A 21077-nucleotide genomic window follows, 5' to 3' on the forward strand; every position below is an offset into this window, starting at 1 on the left:
AAAAATCTAAAAAAGAAAATCTAACAACTTCATTCGGCTTAATTGAATGCATCGAGATGGGGTCCTTTCTTTCCACCGATTCCTATTGTTCCTCTACGCCTCTTTTTTTTTTTCTTCTCATTCGGACACTCGCCCTGTCGTTGTAGGCTACTTATACTAACCACAACCACAAGCGCTACTGCCACTACTTCTGCTGCTCTTATTGCTCTTCGCTTGATTTGGAGTTCACTCTGGAGGAGGAGGAGGTTTGTCGATAGCGCTCCGCTTGGTAGCGCAATTGTATGGCAAATGAAATCTCCATTTATGATGGAGTGCATAGCGCAATCTGTATAACGTTGTAGGTCATCATATAGTCAAGTAGAGATGTGTGTCTTACTTTTGCTGTGAAGTAGGAACGTCAATCACAATAAACTCCCTCCTCTTCCTCTTCTTCTTCTTCCTCATCATTAGCATCATCATCATCGGCAACTTGCAGTTCATATAGTTTGTGGATTTACCCACTTGCAGCAGTCAATCTCAGAGTAGACATGTCTCCTCGTTAAATATCACATTCTTTTTCCTCTTGATTTATTTTAATTCTTATTTTTATTTTCTGAACATGTCCCCCTTCTTCTTCCTCTTCTTCTTCTTCTTCTTCTTCCTGTTCTTCTTCCTTTTGTTCATCTTCTTCCTCTTCTTGTTCTTCCTCGTGTATCTCCTGCTTTGTCAACAAAAAGATGTATACCAGTAATTACTAAGTGTGTGTTTAACGAGTCCCTTCTTTTTTTTTGGCAAGAATCGCTACATTGACTTACTCACTTCACATCCGGTTATCAACTGCATCGGGTAAGCTTATACGTCAACTAAAGCCTCATATTCCCACGTCCAAGAGATAGCACATTGTCTCGACAACTGATAAAACGTATACCACCTTTTTTTTTTTTTTTTATTTTCCCAGTACATCAAAAGTACTTGTAAACTGCAATCAATAGACACCCCATAAAAAAAAAAAAAAAAAATTTCAAAGGAAACGAACACTTTCGCTCGAAACTGGGTTTGGATACGACGGTTTCCCTTCTGGTGTTGGACATATCATGTCATCTCGAGATGACCCGTCCAATCAAGATCCCGAGCATGAGTCCGGGGCTTCCGGCCAATCTCCTGATCGACAGCGGCATCAAAGTGAATCATCAACGCGCCAAAGTTCGCGGCTGGGATCGTGGCTTCACCAGGGTGCCTTGGATCCACCTATAAACTTGACAGTATCAAACACCCGACCGGAGAAACGACGAGCACCGCCATCAAATGCATCGATCCCTTCTTTATCTATGTTGAATGAATCGCTACAAAGATCCGCCAACCCCAGCGCACCAACGTCGCCGAGCAAGGAACTCACAGACTCGGGTCTATTGGCATTGTTGGGTCCCAATGTTAGCCATTTTCCCTTTTCTGAGGGGGCCTTTATCGAAACTATGAGAATGAAGAGTGAACAGGAGCGTACTAAACAGGAGTACTATAGAGCAGAAACGGCGACTAGGAACTTGAGCATAGTCCAGTATGCGTTGCAAGCTCAAGTACCGGGTCATTTGATTCCTCAACTATGCGTGAGTAATGCACTTCCCGTGGAAATGGAGCTGCAAAAGTTTAATACAACCCCGGTACAAGGACCGCCTCCACCACAACCACAACCACAACCGCAACCGCAATTACAAATGCCACCACAAGTACCACCGCAAGTGCAACCACTACAGCCGTCCCTGGCATTTCCCCAACCATACACTGCAGCGCCCCAGGCACCAAACTTTCTCCAGCCAACTCCAGCATTCCAGACCCCGATCCTGCAAGAACAGCAGCTTCAACTCATCCAGAAGCAAAGGCAGCAAGAGCTTCAAGAACAGAACTTGATGCAAAACTCTAGGTTCCTTCAAACTCAGCGGCTGTTTTTGCAGCGTGACCCTTACAACGCAAACACAATGTCACCGATGGGGTTTAGATTTGGCGCTGGCTCCTCCGGCAACAACGCAAGATCACAATCACCAGCCAAGATCGGAGCGGCAGCGGTTGCCAACTTAGCAACACCAACAGCCCAATCTCGTCGAACCACCACCATGGCATCGGCAGGCTTGCCCGGGAAACGAAAAGGGCATCAGCGCCACAACTCGATGCCGGCCACCATGTTGCCCAATCCCCCATCGGGCGGCAAACTGCGAGGGAAACGTCTCTCTAATTCTCATGAAGATGAAAATGAGATTTTGCAATCTCCATTGGGGGCACAATCAACACTACAGGTCAATCCCATACCAGCTCAACCACTACACAAGCAGAGCAAATTGTCCGTGCAACCTCTGCAGGAATCCATGACTTCATTTCAGCATATCATCCAGTTTCATCACTGGAAACCGGAAAACGAAAGTAACCATCAACAGCAGGTTTCTGGCTCGAGTTCCAACAAGAATTTCCAAACTTTCTCGGCCAAAAGGCGCAAACAACAACCACAACCACAACCACAACCACAACAACCACTTGTGAAAGAGGATCCACGGGAGCATCTAAAAGAAGAGCAACCTTTAGAAACAAAACCCGAGGCGCTTACTCGATCTTCAGCAGCGCCAGAAGGGAAGGAAGGCGAGGGCGAGGGCGAAGGTGAAGACGCCGACGCCGACGCCGATGCCGACGATAATGAGTTGGATGCTGATCTATCCGCGGACGCCACCATGGATTACTCTAGCGCGGCCAAGGGCGAAGTAGACGCGCACCCTCCATCGCAGAGCCATGCTCGTCAACAGCTGAATGTAGGCAGGTACCCGCACGATATCTTGTCCAATCCCAAGTGACAAAGTTCCCAGATATATCCAAGAAGTTGCTTGATTCTTTTCCATTTTTTTTTTTTTATTCTTTTCTACAGGCATTTTTTTTTTTTTTTCAATTCAATTCAATAAGTGGTCAACTAAGGGGAAAGTGGAAAAAGGTGACAGGGCAGTACTTAGATGGCAGGATTTTGGTGCTAATGTTTTTAACGGGGGTGATGGTATTCTGTTTCAAGGGTGAACAGATGGGTATAATCTTTTTGTTTTTTTTTTTTTCTTTAACTTGCATTTGTATTTATAGAACTAGAGAGTTGAGTATTGAGAAGAAAAGGAAGAAATGGAGAGAAGGAAATATAAGGCTCACCTCAGATGTAATTTTGAATGTATTCTCCGCATAATTCTCAGTTGCAAAACATTTGACACAAAGTTGGCTTTGTGGCACTATGGCATTTTCTTTTGCAGCCAACATCCAGGGGGCGAGGGAGAAGGTCTCTTTTTACTGCAGTATATATATCACAGCACGGTTTTCCCTGTTTTTTCAACACTTTGAGAAACGGACTCCTCGAGTTTATCCTGGACTCGGAAGCCGGTGTGCGATTCAAAAATTGCAAATTTAGATCACATTGGTGATGAGGAATTTTTTTATTGGTCTACAACATTTTGCTTGAATTCTGGCAGAAGTTTCAAAACCAGGATGACATTCATGAGCTTTGCGTGGAAAATTGAAGATGATACCTACATTCTTTTTCTTACAAGAAAGTCGACCGCATTCTAATCTCAGCATGCTACAAACACGTTTTTCAGATAACCTAACCTTGCTCATGCAGAACCAAAGAATCTTCCTTAATCCATCACTGGAAGGTATATATATGCGAGCACTTGAAAGAAAGCGTGCTGTTGCGCCAAATGAGTGCGGCGAACGTCGTGAACAGAAACTGATAAGAATAAACACCAAATTTTGTAAACGACACGGTCTTCGAGCTATCTGATGTTTGAGCGTATGGCTTCTTTAGCATATGCGATCAGTTTGGCAAACAAAAAAAAAAAAAAAGGAGGGTGGTTTCCGAGACAGGGAATTGAACCCTTGTCGCAAATCACAATGCCTTCAGACTTTCACGTATTCAGGATGTCGCGATCAAAAAAAAAATAAAAATCTCAAACAACTCCTCGATAGTTATTGGCATTCCCACCAACTAAACGCATTGGTTGTTTGACAAAAGAGTATATTTGCAAGAAGTTATCCTGCAATATAAATGAGTGCTGTAGTGAGAAACCAAGATAGGTTTGATCCCAACCAGTTCCACAGACAAAAATAATTGAAGAAAAAAAAAAAAGAATAGATGCTCCCAGACAGGGAATTGAACCCTGGTCTACCACGCGACAAGCGGTAATTCTAGCCACTAAACTATCTGGGACTTTTTTCATGCATGAGAAAGCAGCAGGAAGGCACGGTAATGATAAGCCAAACAGATCCTAGCACAACTGCCTTTTTCTACCAAGCTCGAGTAAAAGCAAAGCGAGTCGCTAACAAGAAAATCTGTATGTGTCTAAGGGTATTGCTTAAATGAGGCGATGATGGATGGGGTCTTTTGTTATTGCTGTCTTTGCTTGTCAGGTTATTTCTTGACTTGATTCGAAAATTGGACAGGTATATGTTGCAAAAAACCAGTAGTATCCCTCCGACGCTTCTTTACAGTCACAGTTTTGATTCAGTTGACAGTAGCAGCAATCTCCAAAAACGTTTGACTAATACTAGATTACATCCCTCGAGGTTCAAGCACAGAGAGGCATGGCAGCATTGTTCCCGTGCTGAGTCTACCAATTCTGGTCCCCCCAAAAACTCAGCCCAAGTTTCCGATATATTTTTATGAGCCGCCACAAATCAACCAAAGCTTTCAACTAGTCGACTACAATCGCTTCTGACACCAGCTTCTGACACCACCACTACATGACGTTTTCTTTTCTTTCCCTCATATCGTCCAACTCTTGCATGTCATTCCCATACTGACTGGGTTAATTGGAAAAGTTGGTTCGCGAAGGAGATAAAAAAAAAACACCAAAAAAAAAAACAGACCGGACTTTTGGACCAAAAAAAAAAGTTCATCTATAGTACAGCTGTCAGCTCAATATCCATATATTACACCCAGATGAGCTTCAAGTACTTCACTCCAGAAGTACTAGACCAATTTGATGGAGCAGGAAGCATAGAGATCCTCGAGGCGTTGGATTCCTACGACGTGGCCAATGCAGACAGCGAGACTGAGCTAGTGTTACTTTTCACCGAGTTGATACTCTCATACGAGGACGACAAACTTAAAATTGTGAATATAGTGGAGTTCCTTAGCCAATCAATAAAAAATGATGAGATTGCCAGGATATTTTGTCAAGTGTTGAATGCATTCCCCATTGCAGAAAAGAGCCGCGAGTTGTTGTCGACTTTGAGCGAGAAGCAAAGCATCATCAAACCAGACACCATTGCCTCGTATATCAGTGCTGATTTGATCAAAGACGCCGACCTTGTGCCGAAAGTGACACTCACCAAGACCTTGAATGCGAGATTGAGGGACAAGCTTTACACGCAGAACAAGTTCAACCTTTTGCACGAGGAGATTGAAGGGTTTTCCAAATTGGTCCTGGAACTTTGCAGCATTTTCAGCAGCAAAGATACCGATCTACAGCTTGATTATGTATTGCAAGTGATTGACAAATTGATTGGTCACTACAAGTTAGATCCCAACAAGACGCTAAGCTTGGTTCTTGAAGTTCTTTCCTGTTTCATCTTTCTGAAACCAGATTGCGTGGTGCTGCTATTGAAGAAAAGCAAGTGGTGGCCCAGCAAAGAAAGCAACAACAACAACAACAACAACGCTTTATCAATTGAAACGCTCTCCGAGGGCGGAAGTGTAGTGGCGTCGCATGTGCTAGGGATGAAAATCATGGCTCACCCGGGCAGCCGAGACTTTCTGGATAACACCACCAACATGATTGCGATTTTGATCAAGGAGGGGTTTGTGAGTTTTGGGTCCATTTACAAGTACATTCGCCCCGATGATGAAGGCATGAGGCTGTTTGAAGAAGCATACAACTCCGACTTGCAAGAACAAGTACTGAAGGCTGGAGCAAACGCGCTTGCACTCGCTGCGCCACTCGCGGATGAAGACGAGGAAAAACCTTTGGAGAAGAAAAAGCTAGTGGAAACTACGGAAAAGCAGGCAGTAGTAGAAAAGAACCACCGATTGCAGTTTTTAAAAGCGTTTGCTGCCAATGGGCTTTACATGCCGTGCATTTACGTGTTGTCGCAAAACCCATTTCTCGCACACTTGGATAACGAAATAAAGCTTGTCTTGAGCAGAATGTTTGATGCAATGCTTGACCCCTTGTACGAGAGCATCAGCGATTTCAGCAAAAGTGAGCTTTGCCATCTCGCTACAAGCAAAATGACACACGTTTCACGTCCGGGAAACAAGGTCTCAAAAGAAGCGCCAAAATTAAACCATCGTATCAGTATTAGCTTCAAAGTATCCGGAACCGACTCTAGTCAAAGCCAGAGTCAAAGCCAGAGCGTATTGCATTTCTTTAACCGGACTTGGAGCGAAACATTACCCAAGATCAAAGACTTTGAGTCTCTCCTCAAAGTGTCGCAGGAATTCCTCAAATTTATTGCCCTGGACCTTGCTGAGAACGTGCCCTTGTTTATCAAGCTTTGCGACGTGATTAAATCGTTTTCAAACCAAGAGCAATACAAAGAACCGATTTTCCACTACTTTAGAAACTATATCTTCCCAGTGATGCCCTTGATCAAGGGCAACTCCATAGCCATCGACAAGGCATTTGCGATTCTTGCAGAGTATCCGCTTGAAGACAGATTCAGTGTCTATGGAGAATTGTACAACAACTTGAGAAAAAACGACTTGGGTGTGAAAATTGCTTACAGTGTTGCTGAAAAATCGACAAAGGACGTCTTGAAAAGACTCTCCAAGGAAAACATCCGCCCCATGATGCGAAGGCTCGCCAAAATTTGCTTCTCAAACCCACTTCCATGCTTGTTGACTATTTTGCAGCAAATCGAGAGTTACGACAATTTGATTACCTTGGTCGTCGAAACAGCTCGTTATTTCAATGCTTACGGCTGGGATAATTTGACGGTGGCCATATTGATGCGATTGAGCTCCGACAGAAGCTCGAGCCTGGGCAATGGGATGATCGACCGACAGTGGCTCCAGTCGTTGGCTTCCTTTATTGGCAAGATATGCCAGCGGTATCCAAACGCTATAGACATACGAACAATTTTACGATACCTTTTAAAGACGTTTTATCTGGGAGAAAGAACCGGGTTGCTCGTGCTCAAGGAAATGCTAGTCTCAATGGGCGGAATACGAACCACATCGGATTTGACTTTGAAGCAAGTGGACATGATAGGAAGCGGTTCCTCTTTGCAAAAGATGGTTTATCGTGTCATTGACGACGTGCGATGCGAAAGAGTTGTGTCGGGGAGCCATTTGTTCAATTGCTTCGTGGAGTTGGGAGCGATTAACGAAGTTGTCATTCTCCTTTGCACAATACTCAATGACTTGATATTTGACCGCACCGAAAACCAATTGAAAGTTTTGGCCAGCAGAGCCGACGATATCAGCGAGGTTCTCAAATTGTTCATTACCATGGTGGAGTTCTTTGGAGATGCGGACGTGAATATTCTTTCGATCCAGGATTTCCACCAAAAACATGGCATCCCAGTCGAATGGATTTTCGACTTGTGGCGAACGAAAAAGATGGATTTCCTCGAGCAATACGAGAATTTGGCAAGCGGCGTGTGTCCCGAGGGTTTAGCTCCAAGTTTGTTTTACTTATTTTGGGCCTTGTCGTTGCATGATATCAACTATCTGGATCTGCTATATGAAGGGGAAATCGAAAAATTGGAGGGAAGCATACGAGGCTTGCGAAACTCAATGACAATCAATGCTAAAAACTCAAACTTTTCGCGTGACATGATTGATAAGTACAGGATAGAAATTGAAGAGAATAGGCGGTTCATTGCGCAGATACCAACAGATAAAGAAAAACACAAGGAGCTGAATGAATTGGTGAGCAAAAAATTAAGAGACGCATCTGCTGAGTGGTTTTCTTCTCCTTCTTCTGAGAAACTGCACAAAAACTTACAAAACTTTGTGCAATTTTGCATCCTTCCTCGAGCTGTGCATTCTCCATTTGACGCTGTTTTTGCCGCTAGATTTGTGTTTAAGATGCACGAGTTGGGTGTTTCAAATTATGCTTTGATGGAAGCTTTGGATCTTTTGTTTGACTCCGATGTCATTCTTTCCACTTTGTGTTCGTCGACACCGGCGGAAGTGGAAAGTCTCGGGTTCTTTTATGCCAATCTTTTAAAAACGCTCAACGAGATGACAAGTGAAAAAGAAGAAGAACAAGAAAAGTTTTCCAAGGGGTCAAATTTGGGAGATTTTGATGCGTTTAGAAACACAGTGTACCACTATCATGCTAACCTCTTGACTCAAGTAGACGCTGCTTTGCTGGCACCGGACTATATGTCGAGAAGCAACACCATATTGTTGCTAAAGGGGTTGATCAGCGTGTTCCCTATCGCAGAAGATCATGGCGAAGAAGTTGTGAAAATCATCGAGAAAGTATTATCCGCCGATGCAAGAGAGGACATTAGATTGTCGTCGGGTGCTTTATTAGGTCTTATTAAGGCGAGAACGAAGCTATGGCTCCCAATCTATGATTTGATTCCAATGAGTGAGGAAGAAAAACAAACAGTGATTGAAACCAAAGCCAGGGTTTTAAAAGAGAAGGAGCTCGCTGAGAAGAAGGAGAAGGAGCAGAAGGAGGAAGAAAAAAGGCTAGAGAGGTTAGCTCGTGAAGAGGAGCAATTGATTAAGAAACGAGCCGGTGCCATAAACTATACCCTGCTGCGTGCTCCACAAAGCAGGCCGCTATCTAGAAGCGCGATTAATTCATCCGGCAAGTATGAGGAGTACGCCGTATCGAATGCAAAGAGCGAGCAAGCGGCCAACGTTTCCACTAATGTCAATCTCGACGACGCTTCCTCGAGAAAGGGAGATGGTGTTAAAATCGACATTCGAACCAGACTCTCGCAAATGAAGCAGGAAGACCGCGCGAGAGCGCGGTCGGAAGAACCGCCAGAGGTTAGGGCAAAAGTTGTAATAAAAGGCGAGTCACGGCAAGATGAAGGAAAAGGTGAAGGAAAAGATCCAGAGGCTGACGTGGAGATGAAAGACGGTTCACACCCACGCAATGAGGACAACAGTGCCGACGTGGTGAACGAGGAAACCACTGTCAATGGCGACAAGGACGTCAAAGACAAGGACGACAAAGGCGACGGCTCTGCGATGGAAGGTGCTCCAGAGAAGGCGGAAGAGACGGAGGCCATGTCGGTAGAAGAAGAAACAGAAGGATATGACGTTGCAGAAAAGATGGAAGAAAGGAAAGGAAAACCAGGTATTAAAGGCCATGAAGGAACAGAAGCGACAGCAAGTATTGAAAACACAAAGCAAGAAGAAGAAGAAGAAAAAGAACAAACTGAAGAAAAGAAAGAAAAAAATGATGCGGGAAAATCGTATGGGCAATCATCAAACGGCGTCGACTATGACCATGACCATGACCAAGAAAAGAAATCAGCTCACGATGATGTTCAAGCCACCAAAAGAACTCCGTTACCGCCGCAGCTGGAAACTGTGAGGGCCGCATCATCATCATCAACATCAACATCTTCAGCCACCAATTTGGCTCAAGCAAGACCACCGTTGCCACCACAAAGCCTGGTGGTCCACGAGTCTGACGCTAGCAGTACTCTGGCAGCAAGACGGCCGCTTCCTCCTCAGAAACAATTGCTCGGTAAAAACGAGATTCCTAGAGCCCAACCTCGTGGAAAGTATCCCATTGCAGCAAATTTCCCTACACACCAAACTGACCCTTCAATTCCACCGCCACCTTCAACGCCTCCAATCCCAGCAAATCCAAGACGGAGTACATTCGGATCCGGTAATCATAGAAATAGTTTCCATGACCGCGACCCTGGAGGACCACGCGGACGGGCGCACGATGGCTGGCGCAGGCAGGACAAGGCTCATCAGCCGTCTCCGGCTAGAAACGAGGCAAAAACCGTGGACGCAGATGACAGCAGACCCAAGATGCGAGGAGCTACTTATGACAATCGTAGTCCGCCGGCTCGTGGTCCCGGTGGTGGAGGAGACGATTCTGGACAACGTCAGTTCGATAACAAAAGACGCAGCGATGGCCACAACGGAAGGGCAGGTTATAAGAAGAGAACTCGATACTAGGGAATCTTTTTTTTTTTCTAGAAAATAGCATTCTTCTTGCATACTTTGTGAGCGAGAAATTTTCTCAAGTCAAGTATCTACTGGACCATTCAACTCCAGCTCTAGCAATAAATCAAACGCATCATCATCGTCATCGTCATCATTGTCGTGATCGTGAACATCGTAATTATCTTTTCCATCATCGTCATCAAAATCACCCGCAAGTTTTATTTTCTTCCGGGCCGGTTCTACAACTTGTTGCAAACCGTCTTGCTTCTCTAAATTGTCCAAAAAACTTTCAATCCTCCTCAAGTTGTCATGGTGCCATTTGAGGTGCCGTTTCAAATCGTATTCTCGTGCAAAAACCCGCCCACATTTGATTTTCGGGCACAATAACGTCTTGGCGCAGTCATCCAGGATAAGTTTGACCATGTCGCTCCTGCCGTTGAGTAGCGAGGTGTTTAACGAGGTGATTGACTTGTGAGCTTGCGCCGTGTCTGATCTCACCTCATGCTTGAAGAAATTGTCGGACTCGCCATCGCTCGACAAGATCGAGCCGAGGTTTCTCAAGTTTCCCGGATTCACCGCTCCAAGCTCATTGTCGTTGACATCTTCCTCCTTCTCATTCTTGACCGCCTTTAAGTCATCGGGCACGTTCCCATCGTGAAACTCGTCATAGTGGTGCACCAATTCCGCCTTCTTGTTGAACCTGCCCACGTCACAGTAACAGCACTGCCAGCTCTTTACCTCAGCATCATGACTGAGCATATGCGATCGTAAACCTTGCTTCCCCACGCACCCCTTGCCGCACTTGGGGCATTTCAACTTGGGATGTTGCTGCTTGACGTGGAACTGCAAAGCTGACCAAGTTTTGAAATTCAGGAAACATCCCGGCTGGTCGCATTGATACGCGGGCGATTCTCCATGGTGTTTCAATTTGTGGTGCGCCAACTTCAGCGGCCTCGTGAACGTCTTGTCGCACTCTTTGCAAGTCAAACTTTTTTCATGAAAGGAGAGTTTGTGATGCCGAAGCGACTGGTGCTTGTAGAATGACTCATTGCAGCCCTGGTAGTCGCATTTAAAAGACTTTGTATGGGTGATCTCGTGTCTTTTCAAATGCTGGGCCGTGTTGACTCCTTTTCCGCAAACGGAACAGTGGAATGGCTTGTCACGCGAATGCGATATGAGGTGCGCGTCAAGGTGCGATTTTCTAGTGAATGACACATTGCAATCTGGATACGAGCAAGGGAACGGTCGTTCGCCGGTGTGGGTCCTCTCGTGTTGTTCTAGTAGCGAAGGTCTGTTGTAGATTTTATCGCAATTCTCAAAAGTGCAGGCATACTTCATGGGCCTCACGGTTGAGCTTGTTGAGGCTTGAGATGCCACGGATAGCATGTCTTCTTCTTTTTCTTCTTCTGTCATTCTTTTCTTTGGAAATGCATAAGATGGAGCGGCGGAACACAGTCTCGTGGAGCAAAGGGATGAGGGAAGGGGATCTTCCTTCGTTCGTATCCCGATGTGCTTGAGAGATGTCGCCCCGTGAAAAATTGTCCTGTAATTGTAAAAAACAGAACAAAAAAAAAAAAAAAAAAATTAGGCGGCGGCGGCAAGTTCTAGAATTCCACCCCCCAAAAGATGAACCACGAATTTCGCCGCTTTACCATCTGAAGTCGACACATTCATGTCCTGGTTGCCCCAGGGAATAAAAATTTTGGTCCTGTTTATCAACCTCAGGAACTTCTCAGGGACCAAAGCCGTTTACATTGACCCAAATTGCAAGTCAGTTCAAGTTTCTCCCAAATCTCTTGAATATTTAAAAAAACCCTCATATTCCACCAGGGGAGGTGAGTGGTGGTAACTCAGCATTCTATAAGCAAGGGCACAAGTATCACACATTTCACACTTTTCTCGGCTTTCGTCATCAGTCTTCCTCCCCCATGTCAAGATGTGCCAGATGGTTGGGGATACACATGCAAGAGTTATGAGTGCAAAGGAATTTATCTTCCCCCAACCCCCCGCCCCCCAAACCCCCCTAAGCGCGAGAGAGAGACGGCCAAAGGAAACTCGGCTTTAAAAGTATAACCAGCCGGCGACTAAATTTTCTTATCCACCGTATCTCTTCAGGTCATCGATCGATTCCCACAACCCAGCGCCAACGCCAACGCCAACGAGCATATCTGCGTTTTATGGGGTTTGAGACATTAACCGAGTGGGTTTACTCTTTTCTTTTTACTGTTCTTTTTGCTTATCCAGGGAGCGTTGAACGGGTTTTTTAGACATGAGGACGTCATGCTTTTCAAGGCTCGGGAGGTGGGGGTGCGATCGAATAGATGGCCAATTGAAGACTTTCCAGGTCAAGTCATGGACAAGCTCTGGTCGTGGTTATACTTGGACTTGCCCATGGCGTTAGCTTGCCATGCGCTTGCGGCTTTTTCCTCTTCTTTTTTCTTTGGACTATCCTGGAATCGAGCTCTCATCTCTTTTGATTTGCACAACCAGGCTCACGCTTGTTTGCAAGGCAATTACTCCGTTAAAATAGAAAAAAAAGACTCCGAAAGCTGATCTGAGTAGAGCACATGATCGACCCAGATCATTCGTCGATCTTGCTGAGAATCTCAAGCTTTGCTTATAAATATCTCTCTTTTTCGTTCTCTGTAGTGTGGGAAAGTCATGGGACTGCTCTACTCTCATTTTGCTATCACCACTACTACTACAACCACCAGAACTAAGAAACAACAGGCCCATCCGAGTCTTGAATGTTGTTCTTGCGAGTCTACTCCCGCCAAAGAAATTGAAAACGGAGCGATTGAGAGAGGTTTGAGGAGTTGAGAGATTTTCCAACACATCCACACTACCAACCAGAGAGGAGGATTATCAAGGCGTCATCAAATTCCACGATAATCAAGCCACTCCCTCTCCACCTCAATACACTCACACACGTCAATCAATTGACACAACCACCGGTCCAAGGACACAGGATTCAGCCGTCATCATAATGGGTATCAATAACCCACTTCCAAGAAGCTTGAGAAGTGAGTCCAAGTATGTATTTTTTTTTTTTTTTTGCATTCCCGAGGCTACCATAGTCAAGCAACGTATCAGCTATATATGTATAGCCACCGGCCAAATACTAACTTTTTCTCCTTTTTCTTCCTTTCTAAAGAAAAGCGGCCAAAGTTCTAGCTTCATTCATCAAGCCAAACCAATTAGCGGGACCAGACGAGATTATCCCACCGAAAATCTTGAAAAATGCAAAAGGGTTGGCGATCATCACCGTGTTGAAAGCCGGTTTCCTTTTCTCGGGAAGAGCAGGCTCGGGAGTCATTGTTGCACGTTTACCAGACGGCCAGTGGTCTGCTCCCTCTGCGATTGTGACTGCGGGCGCAGGGATGGGGGGTATGATTGGTGCCGAGTTGACCGATTTCGTGTTTGTTTTGAACTCCAAATCGGCAGTTGACTCATTTGCCCAGGCCGGCTCGGTCACCTTGGGCACCAATGTCTCCGTTGCCGCAGGTCCATTGGGCAGAAGTGCCGAGGCGGCAGGTACTGCTTCTTTGAGTGCCGTCTCGGCCGTTTTCGCCTACTCCAAAACCAAAGGGTTATACGCGGGGATCTCACTTGAAGGTTCGGCAATTGTCGAGAGAAGAGATGCAAATAGGAAATTCTACGGTGAGCCGCTCAAGGCTAGACAGATTTTGGCCGGTGAAGTTGAACCTCCGCCAGCTTGTGATTCACTTATGAGGGTCTTGGAATCAAGAGTCTTTAACAACAGATCGGCATACGACGAGGAGGATTTCTACAACGACGAGTACTACGACGATATACCCGATGACTTTTCCGACACCACATCGGAGTATTCAGCAGCTGGTGCATCGCCAAGAAGACGCGGTGCCGCTCCCGACCGCAGAAGATCGCATAGGAGAAGAAGGTATTCCGACGAATACTCGGACGAAGACGATTGGTCAGAGGACGAGGATTACGATAGAAGAAGACGCGGCGGCGGCGGCGGCGGCGGTGCTGCAGCGAGAAGGAGCAGCACGAGAGGATCAACCACGGCCGGTACCAGTGCCGGGTTATCTAGTGCGAGAACACAGTCTACCTGGGAAGACGACGTTTACGACACGGGCTATAACGGCAAGACCAGGTCGAGAGGCAACAGTGACGTTGACCGGTTGAATGCGAGATTGGGCAACACGCGATTATCGCCCAATAAAACCAGCACAGGCCCCGGTAGACCGCCATCATCGTCGAAACCAAACTTCGGTGGTTCTCAGAGGTCCAAAGCCAACTCGTCTCAAGCAATTGCTTTGTACTCGTTCAAGGGCGAGCAAAGTGGAGACTTGCCATTCAAAAAGGGAGACGTTATCGATATTTTGAAAAGAACTGAAACTGTGGATGACTGGTGGACGGGTAGGAGTAATGGCCTCACTGGTATCTTCCCAGCTAATTACGTTGAATTGATCTAGAAAGAGAAAGGAAAAGCAGAATGTGTTAGCGGCACTCGTGTTTGCTGGAAAAGTTTTTTTTTTTCTTTTTTTGAGTTATATATATAAATTCTCTTAGCGTTATGTTTTATAGGCGGCAGAGTTTGCTATCAATTTATTCTTCTTGTAACTGTTGACTTTTTTAGATGGTGCTTGGGACTTGTGGTTAACGAGTAAGCTCTGTCTAATCTCGGTGGTGATTCCACCGGACATGGCGTTGATCAGCTTGACAACAGCAGCAACATCAACATGGATCGAGTACTGCAAATACAACACGTGGAACCTCGTGAGTTTCCCCAGCGGCGCAAATTGAAAGCTGACCAATTTACCGAGCAGTTTGAACATGTTGATGACGATTTCAGCAGGCAAGACAGTAGATATACCGTAAACAACAACAACCGCCTTTTTTTTGGCCATTTTCCGTTTTGCATCCATCCATCTGCGCAAGTCGAAAAATTGAACCATTTGCAACTTGAACTCTCGTTGCATCAAACAAAACTCATTCCCCTTGATCCATTTGACACAACCTGCGCTATTACCACCATTACCACCGCTGTTACTAAACAAGAAATACACCCCCAATAAAGGAGTAACGCCCAAATTAGCAAACATACTGAAACCCCTCTTTTCGTTTCTGAAATGGCACAACAATGCACCAGTAGCATCCAAGACTTGAATCGAGTCAGTGAATGGCCGCACCTCAACGCGTATTTTCTGCATCAACGACACGCCACTTGAGAGCCTGGGGAATACCAAGATATAGTTGTGTTTACGCGTATGTAGCTTGAGTGAAAGCTGTGACGTGTATTGTGGCGAGTTCAAGACATCAAACTGGGGGTAGGTGAGTTGGATTTGTCGAGTGTAAGTTTGGCATGGTGGCTTTTGATGGTGCTTCTTTTGCAGAACAGAAGCAGAAGGTGCTGCTTTTGGACTCGATGACGATGGGGTAGTGTTGCTCGTGTTTGTAGACAACGGTGTATTGATGGTGATTGTATGCGGTGTATGCGGTGTGTGTGGTGTTTGTGGCTGCCTAGTCGTGTTCCGCCCCGTTGGTGGCACGCTTGACTCCTTGACAGTTTCACCAATCCCAACCGGTACAATCTTAAGTTGGTACGCCGGCGGTGGAGTCAGTGTTTCGGTGTTGCCGGACGCCTGCTGCTGTAAATAAAACAACCTTTGTTGCCAAATCGGCTGCCGCTGTTGTGCCGCTGCTGCTGCAGCGGCACTGTTTGCACCACCGCTTTTACTAGTTGTTGTACTAGGGGAACTAGGGTTCATGGTTTTGTTTTTGGACAGTCTCATGGAGCCCAGTGGATCTTCGGCCTTTTCTGGATACTTGAAAATGGACCTTAGATATCTGAAACTTGCCATGTTGGAGAGGTCGAACGTGACATATCAAGTATATTCCTAATTGCAGTTATGTTAAAAAAAAAATCCAAAATAACAAACAGATAAAGGAAAAAGGAGGTTTGGAAACTATACCGCTCAATATAGTGAAGTATCTTGCCGCGCCTCAACCAACCCCTCAAATCTCGACACCCCCCCTAACCCATTAATCTTCATCTCCTTCATATTACCATTACAATTACCAATAAATTAGTTCAATTAACTCAGTTTCTACCCTATTTACCGTCACTCTAGCCACCAATACATACTGTTTTATAGACTCCTCCCAAAAGAAAAAAAAAATATTGAAATCGTCTACTCCAACTTGAATACCTCGTTGATGAAATGTCTTACAACAACCTTACCTTCATCGAAATTGGGATCTGCGTGTCTCACAATTGCACCTGCGTGAGTTGCAGGAGTGTGTCTCAATATGACAGGATATTTCTTCCATCCAAGAGTGTTTAGTTTTTCCACTGCAAATGACTGATTTGCATCCAATTTAATCTTGGGGAACTTGGCCGAGTGTTCCACTTTCCAGTTCATGGCTCCGTATACATCTTCAACCAAATTGTCCTGGTCATCTTCCAACTTGTTTGAAAAATCAGTCAAGAGCGACGTGTCTTCATGGTACTCGTGTAGATGGGATAACCGGTTTGATAACTGGCTATTGAATTTACGTAGTCTGCTCATCAGTTTGATTTTCTCGACGATTGATGTTATGACGAAGGATAGAGCCCAGAATGGCGTGTGCACAATGACATTGCCAATGATTCGTAACCAGTTCAACGTTTTCCAAAACCCACTGAACCTAGGTTTCGAAGCTGGCTCATCGCCGTCTTTCTTTTCATAGTGCAATGGCTTTGTATAGTCAATGACATTGGGCTCGTAGCCCTTGATATATTCACAAATGATGTTCTTTGGAGATTTATTGTACATTGAGTTTAACGGGTCACCCGGGGTTATCGAAGCAGTGAACCAAGAGCACCTCTTGTCATTGACCACATTGGCATAGAGCGACCTGTATTTGAAACTCTTCAACGCTGCATAGAATTGCGAATTTGGATCTGCCATCCATGCAATCAACGGTTTCTTGTGCGTCCCAACGTGGTCTCTAAGGAAAAACTGAGATCCCGTGGTGAGTAGGAAAAATGGCGCAGTCTTGTTATAGATTCTAACTGACAAGTTATGAGTCTGGGGGTTCGACACCCCAATGTGAGGAGTGCAGAAGGTAACAAAATTGATTGGCTCCACCTCTTTGAAAAAACCCTGGCTGTACAAGATCCCAATGGCATACCTTGAAATCAATCCACCCAACGAGTAGCCAACTATCGAAAACTTGGTCACTCTATTGCCTTCATTTTGAACCATCTGGACCTCCTCTCTTATTTCGTCGCAGATTCTTTTACCATTGACGTCAATTCCATCGTAGGTAAGGTACCCTGAATGCGACCCGGTCTTGTGAACCAACAATTTGCTGCCATCTGTGGGTTTAATATGTTCATTAAGTTGTTTCTCGATATAAGCCAAGTGTGACGAATTGCCCCAAATTCTAGCAAAAAAAAAAAAAAGAACGTTCTGTTAGTACATATATCTATACAATTTGACTCGAACAACTCTGGTTATACACATACCCATGAACAAGAATAACCAAGTGATAATCCACCATTATTGAAAAAATAAAAATTCAGGGTCCTGTGAACAAACAAGTAAATGGGGGAACAAAAAAAAAAAAAAAAAAGGAAGAAACGAATGTTAAGTAGAGAGTAGAAGATGGCCAATGAGTTGCGTGAATGAGGGCCGAGTAGGTGATTGAATACAGCTATAGGCTGAGATGAAGATGGTTTACACGAGTAGTTGTTGACGAGTGTGGTTTTTCCCCTTTTTTTTTACACGAGGGTTTTCATTAGTCTTATCTAACTGCTCCCCCCCGCCTCCTCCTCCTCCTCCTCGCTTTCCGTCTCATTGCGGCTTAAATCCAACAATAAAAAGTTTGGCTTAAAACCGAGCTATAATTCCCTTTTTGGGCAACCTTATTTCCGGATTGGGCCCGATTGTCGTGTCGTATTATTTCGCGTCAATTTCCCCTGTGATACTGACATCTGTCATGAGAGAAGAACACCCACGCCAGAGACTTCTCCGGTCCCCAAATTTGACGGGTTTTCTGTCTCGGAGTATTGAAACGTGATTGAGAAAGTATGTGTGCCTCTCCCTCTCTCTGTATGTTCTTTGTTTCCAGATTGTTGAGTATTTTAAAGAGAGAACTGATTTTGAAAATTTCAGCTGAAAGATCTCGTCCCATATGGGCCTCTGCAAAAGGGTAAGGCTACTCTATACTGTTTGGCAGCGCTGCGATTGGAAGAGATTGTGTGTGGATATATATCATGGGCCTCTATGAAGAGGACTCTACTGTCGCTAGGCTTTATTTTGAGCCGATACGCAAGACGATGTACGAGTAGTTGTTCGTTTCTTGCACAGGCTACGCGTGTGGGTTTCTATAATTAGATAGTGCAATTATGCAAAATGTCACGTGAGCGGTATCACGTGACAAGTTCAATGTCACGTGAGCGGCATCTAACCTCTAGTAGTACTTTTTATGTATGTATATACATGTAGGAGTGAATATGAATATGAATATGAACATGTTCATCTTCTTCTTCAACAAATCCTTGCTTCTGTCTCCTATATACAGCTTTGGATAACAACTCCGGTGGCCACTCCAACATTCAACGAGTCAACAATGTCATCGCCGCTTCGAAGTTTCGGTATTTCAACCAAATAGTCGCTTCGAAGCTTCAAATTGGTCCGGACACCAGCACCTTCGCTCCCGATAACTAGCATCACTGGTGTTCTTTTCAATACTGTTTTCAAATTAGCCAACTTGATAAACTTGTTGCGCAACATCTCTTCGTGTTTATCCTTTGTTTGCGAATCGGGTTTGCTGCCACTCGTTGAAATCACATTCCAGCCGTTTTCCTTGGCTTTATCGATAAATTGTAGCCCGCTACTGGCTTGGTACACATCAATCAAGTCCAAAGCTCCCGCCGAAGATTTATTTGCAACGGGACCCATTTTTGCACTCGCGTGGTTCGGAATCACAACAAAATCAACACCAAAGAAATAGGCCGATCTTAGTATCGATCCGATATTATGAGGATCGGTGATTTCGTCCAAATACAAACCAAGTGGATAAACTTGTTCTCCTTCTTCTTCTTCTTCTTTTTTTTCCTCCTCCAATTCTTTCAACCCCACGGCTTCTGCCCTCACCACTCTCTTGGTTTGCTCAACCCAACTGCCATTTTCACTTTCCGTGGTGATTTTGTATTCACCATTTTTCGAGTGGCCAAGTTCCTGTATATACGGCACATCCAAAGGCTTGGTCTTTAAAACTAGCCCGTTGTGTACACCATTATTCGTCAATATGTTCAACACGTTCTTGTCCTTCACCGTTTCCACCTTGACTCCATACTCTGTTTCCGCCCGCTTCAAAACCTGGTCGTCACTACAGTTGAAAGTGTACAACCCTAAAACGGGGCGTCTTCGCGCCTCGAGCACGGCCTTGACGGCATGGGTGCCATAAACAAACTCGAAAAACGGGCCAAATGGGCCGCCTCCGCCAATTATATCCTTGGCAGTTTGACGGCTCTCATGCGGGTTGCGCCTCACTTTGCCCGGGTTTCGCTGGGCCCATTCCTCCTCTCTCTTTCTAGCTTCGTGCTCCTTCTTCATAGCGCGAAATCTTCGCTGTCTAGCTACTTTCTCCTGCAAAGCCTGTCTCCTCTCATCGGACATCTTGCCGTATTTCCTTTTGAAAAACCGGTCCTTTGTTATCCCTTCTGCATCCCATGGCTTGATTTCTGGGGTTGTCAAAGGTAGATTTTTCATGAATGATCTTGTTTCATTCTTGGGGTTCGAGTAGTGGGGCTTAAACGCGGGCTTGATTGTTCTCTTGACTTGGCTCTCCTTGAGCAAAGCTGAGACGGCGGAAAACAGTCGCCGCTGCACTGAAACTGCTGACATTCCTATTTTGTTTGTACGAAACTTGGCCGTGTTCAAGACAAGTACCGATTCATCTTGGAGTTTCGTTATTTTTTTTTCTTCCCTTTCTACTTCTTTCGAGATGCGCTCGGTCGATTCTAAGGAATGTGGAAACCAACGTTTATGCATTTTTTGCATTTCCCCCCGACAAAAGACAAATAGCACACACCAGAGAACAGTTTGTCTTTTGGATTGTTAGTTCTGAGAAATCCTATTTTTATTTCTACTTCTACTTCTACTTAGAAGGCGCCATTTATGACAAAACACCTTTGGTACTAGGAACGTCGTCCTTGCCAGTCTTGGAAATCGACTCTTTTATGGCAATAGCTAAAGCCTTGAAGGCACTTTCAGCTCTGTGATGGTCGTTGAATCCTCTTAAACAGTCAACGTGCATCGTTATCGCCGCCAGCTGGGCAAAGCTCTCCAACACGTGTGGAATCATTTCCGTGGACAAGTCGCCGATTTTCTCCCTCTTCAACCCCAATTCCACCACCGCGTATGGTCTATTGGACAAGTCGACAACAGCTCTACTCAAAGCCTCGTCCAAAGGCGCAAAGCCATGGCCGAATCTCTTGACCCCCTTGATCTGTCCCAACGCGCTCTTGAACGCCATGCCAAGCGCAATACCGACATCTTCGCTTGTGTGGTGGTCATCAATGTGCAAGTCTCCTATACATTCAACGATAAGCGACCACCCTGAATGCTTTGCCAACGCGTGCAACATGTGGTCGAGAAACCCTATCCCCGTTTGGACATTTATCACTTGGCCGCCACTCGTTTGAGCTGCATGCTCTTCGCTTTTTGAACTCTGTTGTGGGAATATCGACTCTGCAATGCTCACCGAGCCTCCATCTAGACTTATTGCTATCTGAATCTTGGTCTCATTGGTGTCTCTTTTGATGAACGCCTCTCGTTTCTCCAAACTCATTTCGTGTCTGAGCGTTTGTTATATATAAGAAAGAATGTGATTACTGGTCAACTGGCAGGTGGAAATGTGAAAAAAAAAGTTGGGGGAGGTTCAGAAACCACCAGCGCGGGGGTTTGCCTTGATGACACACACGAGAAGGGCAAAAATACACGCGGGAAGG

The 21077-nt window shown here is 45.2% G+C and overlaps 8 protein-coding genes across 8 annotated transcripts; 3 read left to right on the top strand and 5 right to left on the bottom strand. All coding sequences in view use genetic code 12, as the record gives it.

Annotated features, from left to right (window-relative positions):
- Positions 1-1307: 1307 nt before the first annotated feature.
- Positions 1308-2813, top strand: LODBEIA_P01140 (uncharacterized protein; the record flags this gene model as incomplete). The annotated part of the gene is made up of 1 exon (XM_066970995.1): positions 1308-2813. The coding sequence occupies one exon, from the start codon at positions 1308-1310 to the stop codon at positions 2811-2813; it is 1506 nt and encodes a 501-aa protein (XP_066827052.1).
- A 2120-nt stretch (positions 2814-4933) lies between these two features.
- Positions 4934-10102, top strand: LODBEIA_P01150 (uncharacterized protein; the record flags this gene model as incomplete). Its single annotated transcript, XM_066971006.1, has 1 exon — positions 4934-10102. One exon carries the CDS (start codon positions 4934-4936, stop codon positions 10100-10102), a length of 5169 nt encoding a protein of 1722 aa, XP_066827053.1.
- A 69-nt stretch (positions 10103-10171) lies between these two features.
- Positions 10172-11476, bottom strand: LODBEIA_P01160 (uncharacterized protein; the record flags this gene model as incomplete). Its single annotated transcript, XM_066971017.1, has 1 exon — positions 10172-11476. The coding sequence occupies one exon, from the start codon at positions 11474-11476 to the stop codon at positions 10172-10174; it is 1305 nt and encodes a 434-aa protein (XP_066827054.1).
- A 1600-nt stretch (positions 11477-13076) lies between these two features.
- LODBEIA_P01170 (uncharacterized protein) lies at positions 13077-14547 on the top strand (the record flags this gene model as incomplete). Its single annotated transcript, XM_066971028.1, has 2 exons — positions 13077-13123; positions 13245-14547. The coding sequence occupies 2 exons, from the start codon at positions 13077-13079 to the stop codon at positions 14545-14547; spliced, it is 1350 nt and encodes a 449-aa protein (XP_066827055.1).
- Positions 14548-14646: 99 nt separating this feature from the next.
- Positions 14647-15936, bottom strand: LODBEIA_P01180 (uncharacterized protein; the record flags this gene model as incomplete). Its single annotated transcript, XM_066971039.1, has 1 exon — positions 14647-15936. The coding sequence occupies one exon, from the start codon at positions 15934-15936 to the stop codon at positions 14647-14649; it is 1290 nt and encodes a 429-aa protein (XP_066827056.1).
- A 330-nt stretch (positions 15937-16266) lies between these two features.
- LODBEIA_P01190 (uncharacterized protein) lies at positions 16267-17620 on the bottom strand (the record flags this gene model as incomplete). Its single annotated transcript, XM_066971050.1, has 2 exons — positions 16267-17503; positions 17586-17620. The coding sequence occupies 2 exons, from the start codon at positions 17618-17620 to the stop codon at positions 16267-16269; spliced, it is 1272 nt and encodes a 423-aa protein (XP_066827057.1).
- Positions 17621-18633: 1013 nt separating this feature from the next.
- On the bottom strand, positions 18634-19971 carry LODBEIA_P01200 (uncharacterized protein; the record flags this gene model as incomplete). The annotated part of the gene is made up of 1 exon (XM_066971062.1): positions 18634-19971. The coding sequence occupies one exon, from the start codon at positions 19969-19971 to the stop codon at positions 18634-18636; it is 1338 nt and encodes a 445-aa protein (XP_066827058.1).
- Positions 19972-20242: 271 nt separating this feature from the next.
- Positions 20243-20917, bottom strand: LODBEIA_P01210 (uncharacterized protein; the record flags this gene model as incomplete). The annotated part of the gene is made up of 1 exon (XM_066971073.1): positions 20243-20917. The coding sequence occupies one exon, from the start codon at positions 20915-20917 to the stop codon at positions 20243-20245; it is 675 nt and encodes a 224-aa protein (XP_066827059.1).
- Between the last annotated feature and the right edge of the window lie 160 nt (positions 20918-21077).

The sequence above is a fragment of the Lodderomyces beijingensis genome, assembly GCF_963989305.1.
Source record: "Lodderomyces beijingensis strain CBS 14171 genome assembly, chromosome: 1".
NCBI lineage: Eukaryota > Fungi > Ascomycota > Pichiomycetes > Serinales > Debaryomycetaceae > Lodderomyces > Lodderomyces beijingensis.